A 24,693-nucleotide genomic window follows, 5' to 3' on the forward strand; every position below is an offset into this window, starting at 1 on the left:
CGCTTCTACAGTACAGTAACGCTTCTACAGTACAGTAACGCTTCTACAGTACAGTAACGCTTCTACAGTACAGTAACGCTTCTACAGTACAGTAACGCTTCTACAGTACAGTAACGGGTTTACATTGGTACGTGACGCATTGCATTATCGTGCATTTTTTTGTTGAACAAAGTTAAGACATTATTTTAAAATGCAAGGAGGTTAAAAGACACGTCATTGGAATGAACCCGCGTACCTTATAGAATCTTCCTGTTGTTTTGTTAAAGCGTCTATACGACTACATTGGAGGTGTTCAAATAAAGAAAAAAATTGTTACGAAGCAGAGTGGGAAAAACGAAACAAAAAGTACCGTTGTTGATCTGAGAGAATTTTTTCTGCTTTTGAATAATGCTGGTCTTTTAGCTGCTTTTTTGCTTTGTCTTGTTTTTCAAGCTCATCGTGGCTAAAAAAGTGGTCTAAACACTGAAAATGTTTTTTTCACAGAAACAACGTGAACAGAAACCCATGACAAATAAAATAACATTTAATCAATAAAGAAAGACTTATGTAATTTACAGTGGGAAAAAAGGAAAACACGTGAAGTTTTTTAGTAGACTCAGCGGTAGCATATTGCTCAAGAAAAATGGGAGAAAATTCTAAAAAGCTTTCCTTTTCAAATGTTTGTAAAGAAGCTGTTTCATCCTTCTGTTCATCGTTAGTCAAGGGAGATGAGATAATTTCAGAAAGAATAAAGCCTTTAGATTGAAATTCGCAGGAGGGAAACAAATTTCGCCATTGGTTTTCATTGATTTCATGTCCGAAAAAGTTGTCAGAAACACTAACAGAAATCAGCTACACAGTGAAAAGATGCATTTTTGGACATATTCAACTAAAAGAAATCAGGAATCGTGATTTTTTATATCAACTACCTTATCAAAACATTCTTTTAAAATAATTACAATATACAAAAGACATTCTTGTATATCGCTTTCATTTGTAATGGAAGTATAACATTTTTTGAAAGATTCATTCACATTTGCAGTAGAACCTTGTTTTTTTTCAAGCATAAGTATGCCATGAGAAATTAAGGAACTATGAGCGAAAGGGAGAAGATATGAAATGGCTTGTTTTAAATTAAAACCTTTTTTTTGTTTTTCAGAACTCGTGGATTTTGTTTGCATTTCTTTTGTTTTTCCACTAAAAGTTAATCGTTCTTTTAAATGATGAGATATACATTTTAAAACAACGTCTTTTTCCGTATCTTCAAAAGCAAGAGTTAACAGAATTGGATCCCGGACTAAAAGACTGTTGGAATAACACAAATGCACTGGATATGTTTCACCTTGAGCTAAACGCCCAGCTGCTTCAACATTCGAATGAGGACCTGAAAAAAATGTACTATAATTTAATTACATTCAGATATATTTAGCTTAGCTTACGTAAAATTGAAAGAATTTTATAATCTTCATCGGTCAATAAGACATTTCCCTGAAAGAAAACATGCAATTAGACACAGAGCGTTAAACATTTAATAAGCAAATGTCCTAGAGTGATATTTCAGGTAAGGATTTTGTTACCGATACGTAAAGCTCAATTATTAAATGTGTTACAGAGGAACCAGTTTGGAAAATAAAGTCTATAACACGATCAGCACCTAGCTGTTTGAAATCTAATAAGCGTCTTGTACGCAAAAATTTACGAAGACGCATCACGAATGCGGACGGTAACATATCTTTATCTCGCTGCCAATCAGTCGAATGAAACCGAATACCTGATTCAACAATTACTTGACATTTTTGATCACCTGCTGCAAATTTTAATAAATACAATCTTTTTGATAGATTTAAATTATATACGTTTGCTAATCTCAAATTTACAATTTTCGGTTTTAATGCGTTCACACAACAACGTATATCAACCATTGTCATACGATATTTTTGTGTGGTCATCATGTTATAGCTCAATAATAAGAAAAGATACTTTATTTTTAGGCACAATTTTAAAAGGTCTGATTTACAGGTCACCATGACTCGAACTTGTTTACGGTTTTCTTAAAAACAACATATTATAACAATAATTAATATAAGTTATTATCACTAAGTTTAAATAAAAGAATAAAATGGCGTGTGACTTTGAGAAATATTATAAGCTTGAAATTTATCATATTGCATAGGGTATGCACGCTTTTTATAATAAACTTAACAGTCTCAGTAAATTATTTCTTACCCTTCGGCATTTTATTAAAATAAAGTAATGAAAATAAAAAAAAAAATGAGTTCTTTTAACAACAATTCTTCTCTATAAAGATAATTTTTTTCTAATTCTAAAAAAGTTTATGGTGGAAGTATTAACTGAAACAACGGGAAATTTAAATGCAAGGACCCTTTGTTGAAACTTATACGAAATACTAGGAAGATGACTAGGAAAATAAACGAAACCGAAGTGAAAAAATGTCTTCAAGACACAAGCCTCATAGATAATTATAATTCTCATCCATGTATAAACAACCCTTTTGAAACTATGTATGAACTTACTTTAGGGCAACCTTACTACAAAAATAAAAGTGTCCCGAATTCAGTGAATAATTTAAGTATGGGTTTAACTTTTGATAAAGATGCATTTCAAACAGAGTATAGAACTGCGTATAAAACGAAGGTTACTCTAGGCAAATACCTAACGAAAACATCTCGACCTTAGTCTTCTTACGTAAATGTCGAATTAGTGTGTTTTTAATCAAAAGCCAAGTGTGCAATCAAAATGTTTTTTGTTGTTACTCGTGAAGCTAAATGCCGAGTAAATTTTTTTTTGAATAATTAGCCTCAAAATCAAAAGAATAATAAGACGTGTCCGTCATTAGTTTTAAATTTCAATATTAAAAAAAAAAATTGTTCGTAATTTGTTCCAAAACCAAACACTAAGTGATAATGTGTACGTCGCTAGTTCCCAAAAAAAAACGTAAAACGGGACTGTGTTCGGCATCAGTTGCAAAACCGATGTCCAATGGTGATTGTCCATTAAATTTCAGAAAGCCAAAGATCAAGTAACAGTGGGTTGACCACTATTTTAAACCATATGTCAAATGAGAAGACGTCCCTCATCAATTCTAAAACCAATCTCGAATAAGAAGGGGTCCCTTATCGATTTCAAAGTAAATCCAGAATAAGGAAGTGTTTTTTATTAGTCCCCCCAAAAATGTCACATAAGAGTGTGTTCTTATCAATCCTAATACCGAAACTTAAATAAGGCTGTGTTTTTTTAGTCCCAACACTGGATGTTGAGTGGGGGTCTCCAAGTCACTTTACTCAAAAGGAAAGTTGAGTGGAAGTGTGACGTTTACCTGTCCCAAATTCGAGTCATGGTTGAAAGTACTTCCGCTAGCGTTCCCAAACCGACATGGACAGAAGCAATATTTCGGAAAATCCCTTATTCAACACGGAGTAAGAGTATTTCAACCGTAAACTAAATCGAATAGAAAATGAAACAAGCCTTTTTGCTAGTTCTTACGTAAAATGCCGAGTGGTAGTGTATTGGTGTCGGCGTCTTAAAGGGAATATGCGGCAGGAGTGATACAGATTAACTGATTCTACAACTTTTGCGTGCTAGCTGTTTTGTATATGTACCTTGTAAGACGCATGTGAAGCAGTAGACATGGACAAGAAATTGTCATGTGTCACATTTGTAAAGCGCAATCACTTGTAGGATCAATTTTTTTAAAAAAGTCCGTTGAAAGTGAAACATTGTTTAAATGTCTTTTGAAGCAGCTGTCGAGTTTGTGAAAAAATTACCTTCGGGAGAGGTGGACAATTCCATACGCCTTGATTTTTATAAATTTTATAAGCAAGCAACAGAAGGAGATTGTTCGTCTTACCCTCCTGTGTCAATAAATCCTAAGGAGCATATGAAATACAAGGCTTGGAAAAGTATCAAAGGAATGAACTGTGAAGACGCTAAAAAGGAATATATTAGTTTGCTCTCCAAACATATACAAGAGTGGGAAAAACAAACCGCGCAGTAAAAGATTAAAAATTTTCGGAGTCTTTTTATTTTAAATAAAAAATTTTTTTTTAATAAATGAAAAAAAGTGTTAAACAAAAAATTAAAAAACGTAATTTTTTTTTCATCTATACACTTAAAAAATAAACGTTTTTTTCATAGAAAAATTTTGCATATAAAAAATTATAAAGCATTTAATCTTTGTTAAGGTGATTATACACATTAGAAATAGAAAATGTTTCGTTCATATTTCCTGTTTCAGCATAAATAAAAAAGGGACTACGTATGAGAAGTAAAACAATATAGCCACTTGTTCACTACTGGTGTCATATGCCATGTCTTTATATAGTATTGAAACTTTTAAGGAAACTCAACTGGAACCCAATGATTCTTTAGGACACTACGTGGTCTTCTCGGTAATAATAATTCAAGAAAAGCGATTAGAAATAAGAAGCCCGTCGTTGAATGAATTAATAAAGGATAAAAATGAATTGTTGGATTACTGTACAGTGGTTGTTGGTTAACAACAAGAGAATAAGATGAAATCGCCTATTAAAAAAAAAATCAATTTGTTTTTAATTGGTAAAAAAAAGTGTTACCATAATGCAACCAGTAGTAAGTGGAAGAATTACGTGACAAATTTTGGAAAGACTTTGTCGTATAGGCGAAGTTGGCCGGATGAGAGTTACTATCATAGGAATAAATAATATTAAGCAAAGATTTCCCCTATAAACAAAAATCAATAAGAAAACGATTTATTGATTCAACAAATGAACAATCTATTTATATCTAATTCTACTTACAATCGATTTAATGTATTGCCGTCAAGTGGCTCATATTTAAAAATGAGAGACTCACTAAATTGTATTTGAGAAGGAAAATGAATAGTAGTGGCATATATAATGGAGGTGAAAAAAAATAAAATGAAGAAGGAGGAAATAAAGACAATAAGACGGTTTAAGAAAACAAAAGCAGCGGAACGAACAAAAATAAACCTTTCTTCATCCAAAATGCTAGTATAGTACACCAAAACACAAAATATGAATAAAAAAATTGCTACACTGCAATAATAGACGCCTAATTGAGATAAAAGAAATGCTGGTATATTATCTTTGTATGGAGATAAATAAGAAAAAGGTTTTAGTTCCGTGTCTTTTAAAATATTATCTTCGGCACTGAACGTTATAATAATACAAGTTAGGATTAAGGTATGAAAATACGCTAAACCATAAGAAAACAATTCTCTCCATAGTGAAAGTAAAAATAATATATAATTGACATTAGCTGCCGCGGCAATTATGTATAGATATCTAATGATATCATCCTGATTTTCTTGTTTGTAAAAATAAAATCCTAACGTTGTTAAGAATGTACCCAAAAGAATTCCAATTATGGTAACATAAACTGGCATTTTAGGCACATTTTTTTCTTTCTTTTGAGAAACTGCTTTCATCTTTGATACTTGAAAAAGAAAACTAATGTATACTTCGAAAGATTAGTAAATACAAATTTATATTTTATAGGAAACAGAAAATTTCTGACCCTTTTTTTTTTTTAAGTGTAGAAACTATTCTGTTTTAATTACTTGTCATGTAAATAAAACGTCTACTATCTTATTTTTATATAACAGTAAAACAAATAAAACATTACACTTCACATTAACAGTAACAATTACATTCAAAGAGAACATTTGATTTGCGCAGTTTTTCATTAAATTTCGTTTAATTTTTTTTCTTTACCGTCAAACAACGCGATTTTTTCAAAGAAATTGTTTTCTAATAAAAATTTTATTATATTATACCGTATAATATATTTTTTTCTTGTTAAAAAAATCGGTGTACTGTTTGAATAAATTCCTTTACGATAACAATGAGTGCGAACATGTTGTAACTCTGTCCCAGCGTCAAATCGTATTATAAGAGTAAATTTATAGAATAAATTTTTTATTTAATTTTCTCAAAACTGTAAAACAAAAATCGCTCCGTTATAAAAAAATTGTAATTTCAGTTAAAGATGAAAAGCTGAAGAATTTGTGCATGAATGAAAAACCTGAAAAAAGTTTTTAGAGACGACTTTTTTTTCATGCCTCATATTTTTTAAAATGTAAAAGTGAAGTCGATTTTGACATAAATAGAATGAGATCATTTGCATTGAATATTTTTTTATTAAAATTTTTATCTTTTAACTATTAGAAACTGTAAGCAGTATACGATAACAGGAGTAAAAGTAACAATGAGCTGTAATAGAATTTCATCTGCGGTATAGTCATGTCAGTAGACCTAATTTGCCATACAACAGATATTATACGGCGGGTTTTCAGAAGTTGAAACTATTTAACAAAAGTCATTTTCTTTTTTAGCAATTTTTCTTATAAAAAATTATGAAAGCAATTATTTTAATGGGGGGTTACGGAACACGTTTGCGTCCTTTGACATTAAGCGTTCCAAAACCCTTAATTCATTTTTGTAATAAATCCATTATCGAATATCAAATATCTGCCCTTACTAAGGTAAGGAAAATTATATTTTTTTAACACACTTTCACCATAATATTTGCAAATGTGGGCATTTTTTATTTTCTATTACTAGGTTAACGTGACCCATGTTATCTTAGCTGTGTCTTATCAACCTGAGTTTATAGAAACAAATTTGGAAGACTTAAGGCGAAAAGTAATTTGTTTTGCTAAAAGTCATAGATCCATGCATCTTTCAATCTCAATTGTAGTTTAATATTGAAATAACCTGTTCGGTTGAGGAGATACCTTTAGGAACCGCAGGCCCTATAAGCCTTGCCGAGAAATTATTAAGCGTAAGTCCTCATGAGTATTTCTTCGTATTGAACAGGTAAAAGGTATCGTATGTTAACTTTTTTTCAATATGTTTGATGGAACGTTAGCGATATTATTTGTGACTATCCATTAAAAGAAATGTTGGAATTTCACCAAAACCATAAAGGATTTGCAACAATACTAGTAACGGTTGTAGAAGAACCACAGCATTTCGGAGTTGTTTTATTTGATAAACAAAAAAAAATTACAAGTTTTATTGGTGCGTTAAAATAGTTCTAAAATAAATATTTCAATTTTTTTTTTAAATACAATAATCTTCTTTTTTTAGAAAAACCAAAACACTTTGTTGGTAATTCTATAAACGCTGGTTTGTATCTATTTAACAAATCTGTTTTTCAATTTTTAAAGGTATTTTTTTTTTGGTTGGTATCCTTCGACGTTGTTTTATTAACAAGTTTTCTTGATAGCCAGAACCAACATCCATTGAAAAGGAAATTTTTCCTTCACTTGTAAGTCAAGGAAAAATGTATTGTCTTGAACATAAAGGCTATTGGTGAGACAAGAAAGAAACTGTAAGAATTTCTATAATGTGTATATTCTTTTTTCGTATGTTTTGAATAGGATTGATATCGGTCAACCAGCTGAATTTATACGTGGTACAGAAATTTATTTAGAACAAATCGCTACAGGAAAGGTACAACAAAAAAATCAATTGGGTTTCCATTTTGTAAATGCTGAAAATAGATATCGCCAATTCTACCGGAAACTTTGGCGAAAGGACCCAATATACAAGGGAATGTCATTATTCATCCCACAGCCACCATAGCATCGAATTGCCTCTTAGGGCCTAACGTTGTTGTTGGTGCTAATTGTCATATAGGAGAAGGAGTCCGTATAAAAAATTCTTCTATTTTGGACTCTGTTCTATTAGAAGGGTATAATGTTGTAGATGAGTCTATTGTTGGTTGGGAATCTAAAATTGGAAAATGGGTAAAGGTTTCTTCAATACAAAGAATCATGTAAAGTATTTTTATTTTTCTAGGCTTATATTAAAGGTTTAACTGTGATAGGACGTGATGTGACAGTAGCTCCTGAATGCTTTGTTAATCAAAGTATTATTTTACCGCATAAAAAAGTTGGTAATAGTATTTTCACTCCAAATCAAATTATCATGTAAAAATGAAGCCTTAATTCCATTTCTTATCCAACTAAACAAGACTTTAAGAGCTTCACGTGTACACGATTTTGTTATGTGATTCCTTATGCTAATTTGTAATTTTTTGGGTATTTTAAAAAAAAGATTATATTTTGTTAATTGCACATTTTCTTGTAGCAAAAGAAAGTGTCAAATTGACTAAATTTACTGTTTACAAGTAAAACAGGGTTTTCAATGAAAATTGTTATCCCTTTTTTTTTTTAAAAAAAAGGAGTCTTATTGATGTTTGTCAATGTTTCTTACGTGAATTAATGTCATCTTGCACTACATTATATAAAAAAGTATAGAGCATTTTTAGCCTGAATAGAAAAAAATTGGAATTCATGTAGAAAAGAGTTTAACAAGTGGAATCGACGATACATTGTAAATGTGATTGACGTCAAGCGGCGTGTACTTCAACAAGTGAGTGCATGCTGCATGCGGTACACAGAGAATGGACCAGAAATATATTGATGAATGGGAGTGTGCGTGTGTTCTATTGATGCATAACAGGTCGGGAATGCAAGGTTCTCATTTTTCAGGTGATTTGTCGAACCGGTGGAGTTGTGAAAACTTTCAAGAGTGCTTTATTTTAAAAAAGAATCAACAAAAGAATGCGTTACACATAGAGAATAAAATGACAAATTCTTTTGTTGATGTACAGCCGTCATCTAAACGATTATGTTTAGATGTTCTTCAATCGCATCCAAAAACCAATAAAGAAAATTATATTTGTAATGAAAGCATGTACGAAAATAAAACTAAAGGACTGCATAGTTTTCAAAAATCTTTATTTAAAGAAAAAAAAAATCAATCTTCTGTCAATAAAGAGCATTATAGCTTGGATCAATTAACATCTTGTGAATTAGCTGATGTACCAAAAACGGGATTGTGCAATGACGCCTTGAAACAAGAATCATTTAATAATACTAGAAATAAAAATTCTTGTACTTCTTCACCTATTTATAGAAATACAAATGTTCAAGTAAATACATTCTGGAAAGAGAATGATTTCAATTTAAATGGTTTACCTACTTTGAGTCACCCGGTTGCATTGAATGATGCTGTCTTTTTGGATCTAAAAGAAAAGGAAACCGAATTGAGTAATTCCGAAAAAGAAACTGTTTCGCAACAAATCGAAAAGACTCTACCTACAAAGCTTGAAACATCCTGTCCGCCAAATATAGTAAAAGACTATTTAAACGAACAGGCAGCCGTGTGTGAAAAATCTCGAAAAGAAGACGTATTACTTCCGAATACCTCTAATTCTCTTGAAACGAACGATTTACAAAGTAAAGCATTTCTAATTAATTCAAATTATTAAATAGTTTTATTTTTGATTGACAGATATGGGATCCTGGATTCATCCTAGTGAACCAGAAACTTCCGATCGATTATCTTGCTTTTTAAATCTTTCTCCAAAACAACTTGCCAATATGTTACTTGAATCCGTTGGATTCTCCAACGATTCTACCTTATGCATTGAAAAATCATCCGGGGGTAACAGTTCCCAAACAGTAAAATCTCTTGCCCCTCTGCAAGCAGCGCCCTCGTTAGCGGCTGCCACATCTGCTGCCGCAACTCTTTTGGGTTTCTCACCGAATGATTCCTGTATTAATAACACATTTATTAAACCAACACTTTTAAATGAAACGTTTGGTAAGCCATGATTCTTAGATTTTGTTTCAACAGAATGACGGTACTTTACTCATTCATTGGCTAGACTTGACTCATTCACTAGCTGAGTTTGACTCATTCACTAGCTGAGTTTGACTCATTCATTGGCTAGACTTGACTCGGTCATTGGCTAGACTTGACTCATTCACTAGCTGAGTTTGACTCATTCATTGGCTAGACTTGACTCGGTCATTGGCTAGACTTGACTCGGTCATTGGCTAGACTTGACTCATTCACTAGCTGAGTTTGACTCATTCACTAGCTGAGTTTGACTCATTCACTAGCTGAGTTTGACTCATTCATTGGCTAGACTTGACTCGGTCATTGGCTAGACTTGACTCATTCACTAGCTGAGTTTGACTCATTCACTAGCTGAGTTTGACTCATTCGCTAGCTGAGTTTGACTCGGTCATTGCATGTGGTTGACTCATCCAGTGGCACTGTACGACTTGGCTAATGTCTGTGCTCTACTAAACGGATAAATTTCAATTCATTTGACTTTCTGTTGTTTGGTGAAGGTTTCTATTCGGATTTATCGTCTCAAACGTCTACGAATAGTGTGAATCCTTTGAATAAACAGAGGAATGAAAATTTTTTGTTAGGTGACGTATCGAGTAGATCTTATATTGAATCGCAGCAAGTAGTTGTTGAGGAACATGGTCCGACTAGTAGCAAAGGGTCATACGTAGAAGAGATTCATTTGAAAAATGTGTCTCATGAAGAGAGACCTCTTACTGAAAAAGAATACTTTTCCTCTCCGTCTAAAAATATTTATAGTCATACGACGTTAGAAAATGTAGAAGAAAAAAGTTTTATTTTCCCTTTAAGAGAAGCGAATTCCGGTAGTATAGGAACGCGTCAATTGAGTTTCTAGCATTCTGTTTTCCTTCTTATAGATAGTCACAAAAGTTCAACATGTTCTGATAATCTTGTATCGTTTAAAAATCCTAGTGAATCTTTAATTTGGTCGAATACATCTTATAGTCTTCCACAAGGCACACAAGACTTGCCGTATCGCTCGTCATCACCCTGCGGAAGTTCGAAACTCACTTTAAGCTTTCCACAAAACCCACCATGTTCTGACATGAAAGAGACTGTTGTGAAAAAGAATGTCTCTGTTGATAGTAATGAAGAACAGTATGCCTTACACGTGTGTAAAACAAATGTGACGCCATCTTCTTCTCTTAATGGAATGTTTACGTCGTCTGCTCCTTTAATCATGGAGAATGACTCGACAAGATCCACTACTAAAACATCTTTGCCTTTTCCAGCCAGTTCCTCCTTTTCAGAAACATTAGAAGATGGATTTCAAGGCGATGATGATTTATGGTATAGAAGGCCTGATGTGGATGATAGATGTTTGGAACAATTATGTGATTTGGTTCAGTTAAAAAAACATGAAAAAAATAGTAAAGTAAAAAAAGAATTGAAGATAACATAAAGTTTTAACAATTTGTTTTTTAGTTATTTGTTGAGTATGAACGTGGAGTATCGTTTCCTTTAGGAGAAGGAGGAAGAGAACTTTTACGTGCTTGTTTAAATGTGAAAGGTTGTAAAGGAAGACGTTTGCAAGGTGCATCAGTTCCTGTTCTTTTAAAATTAGCTTATGATTGGTAAGATTAATGTTTGCGTTATTTTAAAAAAAAAAATCAATTTTTTTATTAAATTCGTTTTAAAATTAAAGGGGTTTATGGAATATTGCTATTCGCATAAAAATTGAACGCGTTACAGGAGATTTATGCCCTAAACATGAAGCATTTGTTCGTTTCAAAGCAATGCAAGTCAGTTTTCTATTATTGAATTAATCTGTATCCAATTCTATAATGTGTTTTTATTTTAAAGTCTCATTTGCGTAAATATTTGAAACGAGAACAAATGCATACAGAACGTGATGGGACAGGACAAATTACAGATATCCGTTTCGAGTGAGTCGTATAGTCTCGTTAACATATGAAAATTCTATTTTCGGTCGACGCGGTTTTTTAGAGAAATGAAATACTTGACCTTAGGAAAAGAAGGTAGAGAAAAATTAAGAACACAATTGCGACGTCTTCATGATAGAAATCCTTATTGTATGGTAAACTAAGTTGTGTGTAAAAACCAACATGTTTTTTCTATACCAATGTTTTTTTTTTGAATTATTAGGATGCTTTATTAGAACGATATGGATTCAAATATTCTGAACTTCGCAATGCAACTGTACCACAACTTTTGAAAATGGCACATATTTGTTGTATGTGGAATGAAGTGATAGATGCTTGTAAAAAACAAGAAGCGAAACGAGATTGTCGGTTTGTTCAAAAACAGGATAAAATTCCAGTATTATCAAGACATTGGATGAATACGTTTTCATCAAAACAAAATGAAACGTCGTTTCCTTCTATACAATCAGTTTGTACAAAGTGGGCTCCTACGTCAACAGCGTCAGTCGCTTTTTCGAGCGTTCCGATTGGGACACTCTCGAGTGAACCTTCGAATTCCCCGCAACAAACGCATCCTTCACAGTATACAGAAACAATGCTTCATTCACAAACCACAAGACATTCGTCATCTTCTAATTCTACCATATCACCATCCAAACGTCACCAATCTTTAGAAACCCTTCCATCTTTATCTTCTGCGTTCTCCGCTAAGCGTAAGTGTTTTGATAACAAATTTTGTTTTTACTTTTTTCTTGTCAAAGACACTGAGAACCTGTTCCAATCAAACGAAACGACACCTAACCATTACGCAACTGTTGATTCGAATCCGCTCCCTTGTAACGCTGATGAACAGTTGAAAGCATCTATGCCTCAATGCAGTGTCAATATTAACGAAAAATCAACGTATGATAAAGAGAAAGTAGATGTTAATCCTCTTTCACAGGTCGCGTCTGAGTATAAAGACGATATAAAAGAAGCATTAGTCTCGAATCAACATGATTATTCAAGAACTTCTGACCGTTCGTATTTTCGCTCGGTTATACATGGTCAAAGTATTTGTAGTATAACAAGCTATTAAATAACTAAAAGTGATAAGCTTTTGAGAACTTGTCAACGAGTATTTTTGAAACTTAAAAATATTCAACAAATGTATTTTTTTTTTTAATGCTTTTCTCCTAATTTCATGATCATGCTTTTTTTACAATCTTTTGATTTCTTCTATATTTGTTTTAATAGCATATTCCTCATTTTTTTTTATTGTTTGTTAAATAGAACAATAACGCATGCTGCGATTATTCTTTTTTTAAAGAAGCAATTTGTTTTTGTAAAGATGTGATATATTTATTTTTTTCTTCCAATTCCTGACGTGCTGTATAATACAAAGCTGATACAGACGAAACAGACACGTTTCACACGTTAATGCGCCTAGTGTAGAAGAATAACTTACTTGATATATTGGTTAAAAGAATACTATTTTCATATTGTAGTGCTCTAATACGATCTAAAAAAATAGATTCAGCAGAGTCGTATTTCATAACTGTAGAATTTTCGAGCTTATTGAAGGATTGGTTCTCCATAGTTGTATTAGTCAAAAGCGTCTGGTCTTTAAAGAAACAATAAGATACATGTAATGGTTCTTCACTTACCAGGTTTGACATCTGAGAGACAAAGCGCATCATCTGTTTGTCTGATGCTTCTTGTTTGACATTCGGGTCATGTGTCGCAGACAAACAACGCGTCACGCCAGACACACATTAAGGTATGAAAACATTCATTGACAAGAACACAAAAAAAACGCTTATTAAAAGCTTCTAAAAACAGCATTGCGTTGTGTTAAACATTTTTTCAAAGTAACGTTTACTATGCAATTTTTTCAAACGCTTTTTTCTCATGTTAACGTTTGTTTTTAGAAAAAACGTAACAGTTTTCTTATAAAATCGTTTTCGTTTTTAGAATCGATTTTATCATTCATGCAAGTAAGTGTCCTATTCCTTTGTTTCATTTCAGTAGACTGTTAAAAAATAAAGTAAAGTGTAGAAAACGAATGAGTACAAATTTCGCAAAAGAAAACATTTGAACCGTGTGTGTTGTGCTTTAACACACCCAGAAGGTCCTTCGTCTGATGACGGATCTGTTGAACAAAAACGTTTACCTATTCGAATAACACGAGGAAAAAGGTTTTTTTTTTAATGCAAAAATTAGGATACTTTTCCACTTTACTAAAATTTCAGATTACAAACATTAGTTGGTAAAGATGCAATTGTTGATGAAGAATTTTGGAAGCTTCAAACATGGGAAGAAAGTACTAGTGATCAAGAATGGGTTCCAGGCGATGAAGATATATCATCGAATTCCTCCATAAATGAAATCAGTGAAGATACAAGTGAAGATGTTAGTTTAGATCAGAATCAAAAAGAAGATTGTTTGTTAAAGGTAATAAGTTTTAATGTTTATGCGTAATATATTTTTTTTAAAAAGATGGAACGGTACGAAGAAAAAAAAAAAATACAGAAAAAAAAGCAGCTTATTTATCAAGATACAATGAAAACAGGAGGCTTTTTGAATTTGAAGAAAAAAAAAATCAAACAGTCTCCTGTTTGTCGAAACCTCAAAAAAAACATTCAGAAACCATCACATCTTTCCGATGTCGTTCTTCGGGATACAATTAGTCAAGAAGAACACCTTTGTTTAGCGGATGAAACAGAACAAATTAATACTCAAAAAGTTTTTGAACGTGTTGAGCTTGTACGTTACAGGTGCAGCTGACGAATGTTTTTCTAATAGTCATGTTTCTTTTTCGCGCAGTCAAATTGGAAAAAGGCTTTAAAAGAATCCAAAAAAACTAAAACACGGTAAGTTACTTATTTGATTTATTGAAAGTATAATGTGGTCCTCTTAAAAACTGTATTCAAAATTAGAGTCTTGTGAATAAAAAAACATAAAGTCACTGCCACTCTTATACTGTTCTTTTGTGTTTTTTTCATGAAAAGTTGGACAGGTTCAATGGAGCTTCTCATTTTCTGGGCTTCAAATCGATTATTAAATAATGAAAAGGAAACAACGAAAATATGTGCTCCTTACTGTCGACAACTTTTATTTTTTGCTAATTTCGATCATCCTGAAGATACAAAAATACCTTCCATGTATACATTAGAAAAAGGAAATGGTATACCTGTTTATTTTTTTGTAATAAAATAAATTTAGATTACTAAAATGCTTTTTTTCTTTCGAATTGTCAGTTCCGCTTCCTTCTGTACCTGCTACATTGCGACATAAATATCGTGATCCGTTAACAGGGCAACCGTTTTCCACAAAAGAATCGTTTTTACAATTACGTGAAAAGTATGTGTTGAAAGCTTTTTCTTTCAAAAAAAAACACCTTGATGAGTTGAATATTGTAGTGAAGATGCGCAATGTCAAAAATTGATTGAAGAAGCGTTTTATGGTGTGGAGGCAAAATTAAAAACACTTTTATCTTATATGAATCAAAATAATCTTTTGGAACAATTTTTTAAATTAAATGAATTTCCGGGTAAAGTGGGAATGAAACCGAAATTTCTCTTGTTATTTATTTTTATTAGACATTGACTCTTCTTTTGTATTTAAAAAAAAATTACAAACAACACCTTGGATTAAGACTTCTTCAACGCATACATCACCGCTTGACATAATTCCTTCAGATAATACAATAGAAAAATATAGCATAGGCAATTTTTCGAACGAGACCCTTACAAATAGTTTACCTAATATAAAGAGTTCTCCTTTGATTGAAAAACCGCATATAAAAGAGACAACTGAACAGCCGCAAACCTTATCTGTATGTTTGAATGACATTTCTATGAAAGGCAAGAAAAGATCCACCGTTAAACGTTCTGATACCAAAAAATCCAAAGTAAGACGCGTTAACGATTTAGCAGAAGTCACTTATCCAAGACAACCGTTACGTATTCATTCGTCACCTCAGCAGTGTATGAGTTCTCAAGGTGGTGAGAGTGCCTCTATGCAACAAACCACATCAGTTCAACAACAGTATATGTCGTACATTTCGTTTTTAAACCAACAGTATGCCATGCTGAAACAGTGCCAAGAGTATCATCCTCTACAGGGTTCGTTTTTCTATCCTACGAATGATGCGTATCATCAAATGTATCCTCAAAGTTTACTGTTTATGAATTCAACTGGTTTACATGTTCCTGTAAATTTTAATCCCTTACCATCTTCGTATTATCCACCCTGTGTCAGTCCCTATCCCATGTTTGTTCCAGGTTCCTTATCGTATTCTTTTCCCGACGCAGTCAATTCAACATGTCAACTCCCAACATCAGCACACTCCCTTCCGCCTTCAAAGGCGATGAATTTTTGTTCTATTACAACTAAAGAATCCTTTACTTGATAGATTTTACAAAAGTCATTTTTACATTAAAACTCGACTATTTTTTAATAGTTTTATTTATGACAAGCTAACTACTAACATACATTTTTTATTTTTTTGGGTAAAAATTGTTTTTTACTAGAAACACATACTGTATACATCACCTTTTCTGTAGACTTTTTAACAAAAATGCTTCACGGCACGCGTTTACCAATACCTTGTGCCAATTTTTTTGTTCTTAACGGTAGTCCACATGTGTTAATCTGTTCTACAGTAAGAAAGCAACGGATATGTCTACTTTCTGTTAAAAGCGACAAGGACCATGGATAAATTTTACTACGAACAAAAAAACGAAACAAAAACAGAGTTTAATCCAGACATCGATTTTGAAACATTTAAAGTGTTAGATCGTTCATTCAATTTTGAAAAAAAAAGTGATGAAGTGAACGATTATGAAGATTTGACACAAACCATTTTAGACATTCCTAGAAAATTAACAATTGAAGACAATTCTCCTTATTTTTTGAATAATGACAAATCTGAAATTTTAGAGTGTGAGGTCAAAAGTATTGTTGAAGGTTTTAACAATGTCGAAGAGGAAGAAAATTTTCCTGCTGTTGAAAAAGCGTCTGCTGAGGCAGCCGGTTCTGCAGAAGTTAGTTTTCTTATAAGGAAGAAAACATGTTTATGTTTTGTCATCTAGATTATATTAATTTGTACAAGTTTGGGTTCAATACGCCGTCAATTTTTCTCTTCACGACGGGCTAAAAATTTTTTAGATTGCAAAGGTGCTCAATATTTTTTAATTGACGCCAACCGAGATGTTTCCGCAGGAAACAGTAAGTCCAATATCCTTTTTTCATTTAAAGAAATCAAATTCACACAAAAAAACATTGCTTTCCTAGATTTAAAAGATCAACATTTATTGAATCAATGGGTTGCCATGAACTTATTAAAATTAAACCCAAAAACTAGTACAGAAGGTGACACTTGTTCCAGTAGGTTCGAATCCTTTGCTAGCTTTTCTTTTTCATTTATAACGTATCGCTTAGTTGCAATACCTCAAATCCTTATTGATGGTATACCTATTGGTAATGAAACCTCGCTACAAGATTTAGAGGAAGATACATATTTGGGTACACAAAAAAAAATTATTATAGTAAAAAAAAGAGTCCTTAAACATGGAAAATTGTGTTGGTTTTTAATTGTTCTATTGTTAGATCTCATGATTGTACAATCCATTTGTCCAGCTTGTCTTACAAGCCGCAATCCTCAAGATAAACAATGTTCTTCATGCTCCGCTAATTTTTTACGACTGATTCCGCCAGATTTCGTAACCGAACAAACGATCCAACAAATTTGTTGTGGACAATTGTATTATAATGATTCAGAAGAGGTCTTTGAATCACCTTTTTGATTAATATTGTATTAAACAAAAAAAGAAAAAAATTAAAATTTATATCTTTAATTAAACAGTAAACTTTAATACTTTTTTTCTAACAAGTCTTGTAAAGCAAAACTGAATAGAAAAAAATGTCAGGGTTTTACAGACTCCGATGATCTAACTCCCACCTTTTCGCAAAATGATTAAATAATTTTTATTTTTCATTCACATATTTAAACTGTGTTATTCTGTATATTTCATTCTATTTGATAAAACACTTTAATTTTTATACGTTGCATTTTACTTTATTGTCGCCATTTATTCAATTCTACATAATGTTTTAGAAAAAAATCTTATTTTTTTTAGTGATATTTATTTTAATTTAACAATATAAGAAAAAAAGAGTCATGGGGTTGGAAAAGGCATTATTGTTTTTTCATGTTTTGAACATGCAACAAAAAAATTTACTACGAGGCGGTAGTTCATCAAAATAATTTAATAAAATAAAAAAACTATTGTGATCATTGTCTTTATTAAAAAATAATTCGAATTCACTTCTAGTCCTAACTGATAGCTTAAGACACTTTTATTGCTTAACATAGCTGTTTAAAAGGGATTGTAATCTTTGTTGAACATTGGTATCATTATCTTTTAAACTGTAAAAACGAAGAGAGGATCGTTGCGCTACAAACAAGTCAAAAGGATATTGAAACATTGTAAAAAAGAACACTTGGTTACCGTCACGTTTTTTATTTCGAAAAAAGTTATCAAACGCGGTATCACTAGATTTCGTATACAGAGAAATATCCTTTTCACCGCCATTCTGAGATTGTAGCGCAGTTTTATTAACCTTTGGATCAATAGCATGCTCCGTGTTGTGAAGGCTGTCCTCTTGAGCAAGAGGTGGACTTTCCTCAAGGTCATTCTCAAACACCAGTTCTCGTATTCTTCGCCGATAATTCTCTAATTTGATAGCTTCATCAGATAATTTATTAACATCTGATTAGAAAGAGAAAGAGAGACAAGAAAAAAAAAAGAGGGACACACAGTTACAAGCACTTGCTAAAGCTCCTATACAAAAGTCAGAACCTTGACGTTGACGGCGTTCAGCGGTGGCCAGTTGGACACAACCAGATAATCCTCCATTTTTGGAAAAAGAAAGATGCTTGCGGCAATTTGGTTGAAAGGAATCAAGAAACTCATTAGTTGGGTGAGGTACATGCTTTGAATTATTTTGTAGATGAGCATTATTTTCAAACATTGCTTTAATTTGTTTTTTTTCTTACAACAATTAAAAAATCAATCAAAACTATTCTGCAAAGTGACAAAAAACATCATGTGATTAAGTTTTGCGTGTTTTGGTTGATTACATAAAAGAAAGAAAGCTGACTTGCTGCGATTATTAATAGAAGGTAAATGTTAGTAAGTTTTTCGCTGGAAAATATTTTTTTTACCTTGAAGAAATTGTATTACAAAATTTTATCATTGTAGGAAGTCTTAGTAAAAAATTAGAAAAGTTTTCTTGCATCAGACATGATTTTACGCCGTTAAATAGTTTTTTGTTCTGATTGCTAATAGGTACGTGCATGTTCGAGTGATGAATTCGTTAACAAATAATAAGTGTAAAAATGTGCGAAAGATAATGTGATACTTTTTTTTTTAACAAGATTTTAATACTTTAAACAAACATTCCATGACAGAAACTGACGACTCTTGTAGAATATCTGTTGCAATTTACAGTATTTAAATTACATCTTATAATTTTATTGTACCACAAATATTAACAACGTAACGTGTCCCCCACACAATAATTTTCACTGTCATGTTGAATCCTATTTAATTTTGCCTTGTAGTCAAAAACGCTGTGTCAGTTGTGTATCTTTTAAATAATTAAAAAAATATTTTGTACAACAATGTTTCTAAAACAGTCCTTAAATTGTACTTACACCTCAGCACGTCAATTAAAGTGGGGAAGAAAAAGATGAAAGCGTTATTTTTTTTTATTAAATAAAAAAAAATAAATAAGCTTTATAAAAATATGTGTCTGTGAGTGTGTGTGTGTGTACCTTGGGGGAAGAGGGGGCGAAACAAGAGAGCAAAAAGGTATATTTGTCATTGTTTTCAATTTTTAATACTAGAAGGAAACCACGGGTTGGTGTCATAAGTTTATGTTGCTCCAGTTAAAGAGAAAAGGTTCAATAGCTGCAGATGTGAATGTTTACAGTATGAATATTTCGAAAATTAGAGCTCATTTAAAAGAAAAATCTGGTTTACAAACAGAGGCTTGTGACGTAAAAAACCAATGTTCTGAATCAACGAACAACAGAGCTCATGGTGAGCTGCGTGTAAACGGCATTTCCCAAGTAAATACTTTACATACAAGGTCCTATTTGAGTGACAATAAAACAAACCAATGCTCCACTGTTAACACGTGCAATGTCCCTTTAACGTTACGGCATGTATTGGAAGAGTTTTTTAAAACGCGTCCATTACGCGATTCAAAATTACAAAGTGAAACGTTTTTTGATCATCTGGAAAAAGAATGGATTACAACTTTGGAAGCTTTTATTTCTTTAACACCACAACAATGTCGTTTGCTAAATATCCCTTTAGGATTACCCAATGCAGTATGTGAATATGCTGTAGCACAAAAATATTTAGGTAAAAAACAGCTACCTGAAGATTTAACCCAACCGTTATCTGTAAACCATTGGAGGTCCGCAAGTTCAGTGCAGGATACGCATTTTTTACTAAACAATGTAGAAAGATTTGAAGAAACGCAATCTTTAAAAAAAAAAAGATGTTCCTCAGGTATCAGGAGCAATGTTTTTGAGCAGCCTTATTTGAAAGCTCCTTTTGTAAAGCAGCAGTATGAAACTTTACTGCCAACTAGTCGTGGAAGGTACACAGACGCACCTAAGCCTTTTTGTAGTAGCCTCTTATATGATAAGGCATTATCGAATAAACGAATAGCGTCGAGCACCTGTACAGACCAACTGAGCAGTTTTTCTTCCAGCAACATAATGCAAGGACTTGATGAAAAAAAACAAGAGAGTATGCGTGGTTCATATTGTTCGCTTAAATCTTTCACACCGCGAGAGAAAAGGGAAAGTACAAGTTTAGACTATTTTAGTACCCAGGCTTGTTGTTTTACATGCGGCCAATTAATAAAGTGTTGTACGTGTACAAAAGACGCCTAATCCAAAATAAAATAATCTTTTCGTGCAGTATAACTACAATTCATTTGTTTATAACATATTTTGTTTTCAATAAATTTTATGTAGAAAACCTTTTCTTTTAAATCATAGTAATTTAAAATTGTTCCTTTCAAAGAACTTTAAAAAAAAATTGGTTGGAAACATTCAATTAAATGTTATCTTCAGAATGAAGCGTGGGGACCTGTTTTTCTGTATATAAATGAACCATACGGTTAAAGAAAAGAGAGGGAGTTCCTGCAAGATGTGACATGGTCGTTCCAAGAGCTTTTTGATTAACAATAAAGGAGACATAACGTGAAATATTTGTTTGCGCTATAGTAGTTGGTTGACACTTTTGAAGAAAAGAAGACAAAATAGTTGTTTCACTGAATAAACGACTTTTTTGAGTGTTCGCTTCCATTCTTTCATCTTGCTCTGTTTCCTTCTAATTCACACAACAATGAGTCAAGAAAACCAGTCACACTTTGATAAAATTTTCGATAATCGCTTACCAAGAGCGAAGAACGACTCACAGTGCATTCCATCATGTTAAGGTTATCCCGGAACGGTAACGATTCGCCATTGGACGAAAGGGACTTTTGAAAGAATGGTTTTAAATCGTAGACATTATAAGTGAAATTAGTGTCCAGAATTCCAATAGTTGGTTTTAACACACTTCCACATAAGCTAACATTCAATAAGATGGGCGTGAAACAAGAAAGATTTAATTTATGTTTCACTTGACATTCAATGCGATTGGTTCCGTGTCGTACGACTTGATACATAATTAGAGAGGCATCAAGGGAACAATACAAACCAAATAATGGGCATTCCCATTGATTGTGAAGTAAGATACTCGTGCAATGCTCCTCTACTCAGCAAGACACTTTTCAAAAAAGAAATGGCAATTTTAATGAATAAAAACTGACTCGGTAAGGGCATACTCCATTTAAGTAGTGGGCAGGAAATGGATTGAAAATCCCATAATAATAAAGTGCAGGATGTTTTGGCAATTAGTAGTAAGTCACCTTGAAGTGTTTCTAAGGAAGGTTGGAACGAACATTCTAACCATGCAAGACTCGTCAGTTGAGGAATAGAAAATTTTGTATGACTGCGAGGCAGACCAAGGACCCTTCCAAGTGTGTAATGGGTCGCATCCCATATAGAAATACAATTGAAATGAATAATGCATAATATGGATTCATCTTGACACAAAGCTGCCGAAAGACAAGGTAACGTTCGAAAATGACCAGAATGTTGTAAAGAATACTTTGGACTGGTTTCAGTTGATTTTTTTATACTCCACACCTTCCAGAGTCCATCAAGACTACATGTTATGAAATCAAACAAAATCGTTCCTTCCTAGAATAACACAAAAGTATATAAAGATTTCTTTTAACAAACACAACATTCGATTCAAAAAAAAAACTAACAAAAGATTTCATGGATTTCTTAGTCAAAATTTTAGTAATATCATGAGAATGAGGAAAGTTTATTTCCGACAGTAAAGTAGAACTTGAAATACCCGTTCCACATTCCAAAGGAGCAATACTCCAAAACTTTAATAAATAATGTTTACCGGAGGAATGTGTGGGGCCACTCCAATGGCTATGATTGTCTAAGTAGTCTTCATGGCTTCTTGTTAAACACGTTTCCCTTGCTTGTGTTGAGGGTCTTATTTGTCTATCAAGTTGTGACATTTGACCGCCTTGTGAAAAGCTTACAGATCCATGTATTGCAGGTTTTGTGTTTTTCAAACAATCGTATTCAGTAGGAAACATGGATTTTCGAAATTCGACTGTTGCTAAATATAATCCTGAAGGAGCCATACAAGCCTTGGAAACAAACAAAAATAGACTCACAAAGCGCATTGTAACATACAAAAACAGACACACAGAGAGAAAAAAAAGGAGTAACAAAGTAATAAGGAGTAAAAGGAAAAGAAAACGAGTAAGAGAGAAAGAATGAAAAAGTAAAAAAGGAGTAAGAGAGAAAGAGGAAGAAAGTAATAAAGGAGAAAAAGAGGAGTAAGGAAGGGAAAAAGAGAAGGAGAGAGTAAGAAAAAGATAAGGGGGAAGTTAATTTTATTCTTATACTAGGAGAGAAAGAGAGAATAAAACAAAGAATGAACGCAACGTACATTTTGAAGAGTCCACTGAAATTTTTTGATAGTGGTATCTGTTCTAGAAATATAATTTTGTTGATTGACATTACAAAATCCCAAGCATTGATTCGATTCAAAATCATAGCACTGTATTTTAGAATTAGCTCCCAAACCGTCAGATGTGACACCGGAACCAAGAATAAGAGCAAGATGAGGAGATGATGGTGAGTAAAATTGGAAGGTCATAGGAATGCAATCACATTTTCTTGTTCTTATTGAGACAGGAAGTAAGGAACCGCCCAACAATAACGATAATGGAGTGAAAAGACCAAAATAAGCGCTTTGTAGAGTGAATGTTAGTGTATCAACAAGACGCAATGAATTATCCGCTAATGTTAAAGCAATGCGATTTGAAGCACATGCTAATGTATGAATAGGTGCACCAAAACGTGGCATAAAATAACGAGACGATTGATGTACATGCCAATAAACTAAAACACCTTCTTCACCCGCAGACACTAAATAAAGATTATTGGATGTAAATGTTAAAGCATGAACAGCATGAGAATGCCAATGTTGCACAGACACAGGTATATCAAAAATTTCAACAGGTAAGAAAGAAGAGGCAGTTTGCGGTGTAGTCGTTACAGACTGTTGTGTTAACATATGTAACGACACATCATAAGTTGACGTATGTGTATAAGAATGAACAGTAAACCGTGTTTGTAACGATTCTGTTGTGCCCGGTAAATGTGTTGTTAACTCGAAATTGGGACGTAAACAAAAAATATGCCACCAAATGACATTTCCTGATGTATCTCCCGTGACAAGATAATGACCTGATTGATCTAATGTTAAAGAAGAAAATGTATTGTTATGAAGAATATAATACACATTCTGTGTTTGTCTATTATACACACAAAGTGTATAATCTTTTACTAGAGCTATAAAAAAAGGGGATACGCAGGTTTTCAATACAGACCGTCTTGTTATATTTTTTTTGGAAAGCGACTGTTTAGGCGTACAATAAAATAAACAAGTAACATTTAATTTACAACCAGATTTCCCATCAAAATAATTAAAAACATCACATAAAGATATCTCCACAATTTCAATCAAGTTTTTTTGGCATTCAACACAGGTACTTCCATGATGATCATTTCCATTCACATCTTCCTCTGAAAGATTCACAACTTCACAGTTTTTGTCTTCATAAGAAAAAGATTGCTTTTGACTTTTCAGTGTAGAACAAGAATGACATGAATGAAACAGAATAATTGTTAATGTTTCCAAACTTGTTTCTTTAAAGTGACATTGACTAGAGAAAATATTTTGAATCGTTAACGAATTAAATAAAACATGAGGAGTCTGTTGAAGAATTAAATTGTTGATGGAAAAGCGACCATGAACTTTAAAAAAGAACGAAGATGCTTCATTCAAATCGTGGAATTCCCAAACACAAACTCGACTTTCATTATCTAAAGAAACAAAATGATTCTTATAACACGTTGAATCAAGTGGTTCGACACAAAGAATAAGAGCTGCATCATGAAATTCTTCTCCTTCCAATGCAGTTAACTTTTGTCCTGTTTCCGTATCAATGATCAAAATAGAAGAACCACAAGGCAAACAAACATAACGATTATCTTGAGTAAAACATAAAAGATTATCCGCAAAATATCCACCTAATCGTTTCCAACAAGACGTACTCATTATGTATGAAACTTACGCATACGGCCACTTTTTTTAACACGTTTGCTTTTTTTGGAACAAAAAAACAAACAAACCATTATTCACTGACCCAATGTGGTTTTGTCACAGACCATGTGCCATTTTATACATACGACGTGTTACTCTAATGCAATAAAAAAAACATGTTTTAACCTTCTCTTCTATAGTACCGTGTTTTTTTGAATAAAAAAGATAATTTTTTTTAATAAAAAAATATAAAGTAGGGTGATCCAAAAGTAAATTTTATTTTTCTTTTCTTCTCTTCTTGTTCTGATGACATGCTCTGTTAAAAAAAAAATATATTCATTACAAAATTAAAATTTACACATAGTCATTAACTGATTCAAAAAT

At 32.5% G+C, this 24,693-nt stretch overlaps 8 protein-coding genes and 1 long non-coding RNA gene across 18 annotated transcripts in view; 4 read left to right on the top strand and 5 right to left on the bottom strand.

The window, feature by feature from the left end:
- The window catches only part of LOC128884112 (ribosome quality control complex subunit NEMF-like), an 8,437-nt gene extending 4,713 nt beyond the window's left edge, over window positions 1–3,724 (bottom strand). The window contains exons 1-7 of one of the 3 annotated variants that reach the window (XM_054137191.1): window positions 3,484–3,724; window positions 1,557–3,438; window positions 1,419–1,467; window positions 909–1,363; window positions 556–831; window positions 350–462; window positions 236–277 (exon numbers count right to left, since the gene is read on the bottom strand). In XM_054137191.1, coding sequence (XP_053993166.1) covers window positions 236–277; window positions 350–462; window positions 556–831; window positions 909–1,363; window positions 1,419–1,467; window positions 1,557–2,006 — 1,385 coding nt within the window. In that variant the 5' untranslated portion in view covers window positions 2,007–3,438; window positions 3,484–3,724. Of the gene's footprint in view, window positions 1–235; window positions 278–349; window positions 463–555; window positions 832–908; window positions 1,364–1,418; window positions 1,468–1,556 lie in introns of all 3 variants that reach the window. The other 2 variants (XM_054137192.1, XR_008459244.1) reach the window with 2 other exon arrangements.
- A 305-nt stretch (window positions 3,725–4,029) lies between these two features.
- Window positions 4,030–5,488, bottom strand: LOC128884113 (uncharacterized). Its single transcript, XM_054137194.1, has 3 exons — window positions 4,776–5,488; window positions 4,572–4,698; window positions 4,030–4,521 (listed from the first exon to the last, which is right to left on the bottom strand). Exons 1-3 carry the CDS (start codon window positions 5,423–5,425, stop codon window positions 4,333–4,335), a joined length of 966 nt encoding a protein of 321 aa, XP_053993169.1. The 5' UTR covers window positions 5,426–5,488; the 3' UTR covers window positions 4,030–4,332.
- Window positions 5,489–5,959: 471 nt separating this feature from the next.
- Window positions 5,960–8,145, top strand: LOC128884235 (uncharacterized). Of its 2 annotated transcripts, none has more exons than XM_054137472.1 (10): window positions 5,960–6,241; window positions 6,293–6,481; window positions 6,561–6,641; window positions 6,697–6,815; window positions 6,868–7,019; window positions 7,089–7,168; window positions 7,228–7,313; window positions 7,382–7,454; window positions 7,505–7,750; window positions 7,803–8,145. In XM_054137472.1, exons 2-10 carry the CDS (start codon window positions 6,353–6,355, stop codon window positions 7,935–7,937), a joined length of 1,101 nt encoding a protein of 366 aa, XP_053993447.1. In that variant the 5' UTR covers window positions 5,960–6,241; window positions 6,293–6,352; the 3' UTR covers window positions 7,938–8,145. The 2 variants fall into 2 exon arrangements, with proteins under 2 accessions (XP_053993447.1, XP_053993448.1); XM_054137473.1 differs by having other exon boundaries at window positions 5,960–6,231; window positions 6,332–6,481.
- Window positions 8,146–8,288: 143 nt separating this feature from the next.
- Window positions 8,289–12,634, top strand: LOC128884233 (uncharacterized). Its single transcript, XM_054137470.1, has 10 exons — window positions 8,289–9,247; window positions 9,303–9,614; window positions 10,151–10,474; window positions 10,529–11,046; window positions 11,097–11,245; window positions 11,317–11,413; window positions 11,475–11,557; window positions 11,619–11,709; window positions 11,778–12,267; window positions 12,316–12,634. The coding sequence occupies exons 1-10, from the start codon at window positions 8,410–8,412 to the stop codon at window positions 12,630–12,632; spliced, it is 3,219 nt and encodes a 1,072-aa protein (XP_053993445.1). The 5' UTR covers window positions 8,289–8,409; the 3' UTR covers window positions 12,633–12,634.
- Window positions 12,635–12,797: 163 nt separating this feature from the next.
- On the bottom strand, window positions 12,798–13,236 carry LOC128884237 (uncharacterized). Its single transcript, XR_008459302.1, has 3 exons — window positions 13,201–13,236; window positions 13,002–13,157; window positions 12,798–12,938 (listed from the first exon to the last, which is right to left on the bottom strand). It is a non-coding gene; the product is annotated as an uncharacterized LOC128884237 (long non-coding RNA).
- Window positions 13,237–13,285: 49 nt separating this feature from the next.
- On the top strand, window positions 13,286–17,559 carry LOC128884234 (uncharacterized). Of its 2 annotated transcripts, XR_008459301.1 has the most exons (14): window positions 13,286–13,404; window positions 13,465–13,530; window positions 13,592–13,731; window positions 13,786–13,987; window positions 14,033–14,299; window positions 14,360–14,406; window positions 14,545–14,720; window positions 14,794–14,896; window positions 14,956–15,086; window positions 15,136–16,581; window positions 16,630–16,765; window positions 16,832–16,924; window positions 16,979–17,062; window positions 17,147–17,559. XR_008459301.1 is itself a non-coding variant. In XM_054137471.1 (10 exons), exons 2-10 carry the CDS (start codon window positions 13,525–13,527, stop codon window positions 15,945–15,947), a joined length of 1,884 nt encoding a protein of 627 aa, XP_053993446.1. In that variant the 5' UTR covers window positions 13,286–13,404; window positions 13,465–13,524; the 3' UTR covers window positions 15,948–16,623. The 2 variants fall into 2 exon arrangements, 1 of the variants encoding a protein (XP_053993446.1); XM_054137471.1 differs by lacking the exons at window positions 16,630–16,765; window positions 16,832–16,924; window positions 16,979–17,062; window positions 17,147–17,559 and having other exon boundaries at window positions 15,136–16,623.
- A 150-nt stretch (window positions 17,560–17,709) lies between these two features.
- LOC128884236 (uncharacterized) lies at window positions 17,710–18,897 on the bottom strand. 5 transcript variants are annotated; one of them, XM_054137479.1, is made up of 5 exons: window positions 18,765–18,868; window positions 18,681–18,703; window positions 18,400–18,624; window positions 18,049–18,309; window positions 17,710–17,994 (listed from the first exon to the last, which is right to left on the bottom strand). In XM_054137479.1, the coding sequence occupies exons 3-5, from the start codon at window positions 18,569–18,571 to the stop codon at window positions 17,897–17,899; spliced, it is 531 nt and encodes a 176-aa protein (XP_053993454.1). In that variant the 5' UTR covers window positions 18,572–18,624; window positions 18,681–18,703; window positions 18,765–18,868; the 3' UTR covers window positions 17,710–17,896. The 5 variants fall into 5 exon arrangements, with proteins under 5 accessions (XP_053993454.1, XP_053993450.1, XP_053993452.1 ...); XM_054137475.1 differs by having other exon boundaries at window positions 18,049–18,285; window positions 18,358–18,624; XM_054137477.1 differs by lacking the exon at window positions 18,681–18,703 and having other exon boundaries at window positions 18,049–18,285; window positions 18,358–18,624; window positions 18,765–18,897.
- Window positions 18,898–19,237: 340 nt separating this feature from the next.
- LOC128883729 (uncharacterized) lies at window positions 19,238–20,628 on the top strand. Its single transcript, XM_054136389.1, has 2 exons — window positions 19,238–20,069; window positions 20,122–20,628. The coding sequence occupies exons 1-2, from the start codon at window positions 19,479–19,481 to the stop codon at window positions 20,155–20,157; spliced, it is 627 nt and encodes a 208-aa protein (XP_053992364.1). The 5' UTR covers window positions 19,238–19,478; the 3' UTR covers window positions 20,158–20,628.
- Window positions 20,554–24,394, bottom strand: LOC128883728 (uncharacterized). Of its 2 annotated transcripts, XM_054136388.1 has the most exons (6): window positions 24,341–24,394; window positions 22,648–24,257; window positions 21,941–22,342; window positions 21,437–21,869; window positions 21,020–21,378; window positions 20,554–20,952 (listed from the first exon to the last, which is right to left on the bottom strand). In XM_054136388.1, the coding sequence occupies exons 1-6, from the start codon at window positions 24,342–24,344 to the stop codon at window positions 20,677–20,679; spliced, it is 3,084 nt and encodes a 1,027-aa protein (XP_053992363.1). In that variant the 5' UTR covers window positions 24,345–24,394; the 3' UTR covers window positions 20,554–20,676. The 2 variants fall into 2 exon arrangements, with proteins under 2 accessions (XP_053992363.1, XP_053992361.1); XM_054136386.1 differs by having other exon boundaries at window positions 22,648–24,394.
- Window positions 24,395–24,693: the final 299 nt, after the last annotated feature.

This window comes from Hylaeus volcanicus, unplaced genomic scaffold, assembly GCF_026283585.1.
Source record: "Hylaeus volcanicus isolate JK05 unplaced genomic scaffold, UHH_iyHylVolc1.0_haploid 12237, whole genome shotgun sequence".
Classification (NCBI taxonomy): domain Eukaryota; kingdom Metazoa; phylum Arthropoda; class Insecta; order Hymenoptera; family Colletidae; genus Hylaeus; species Hylaeus volcanicus.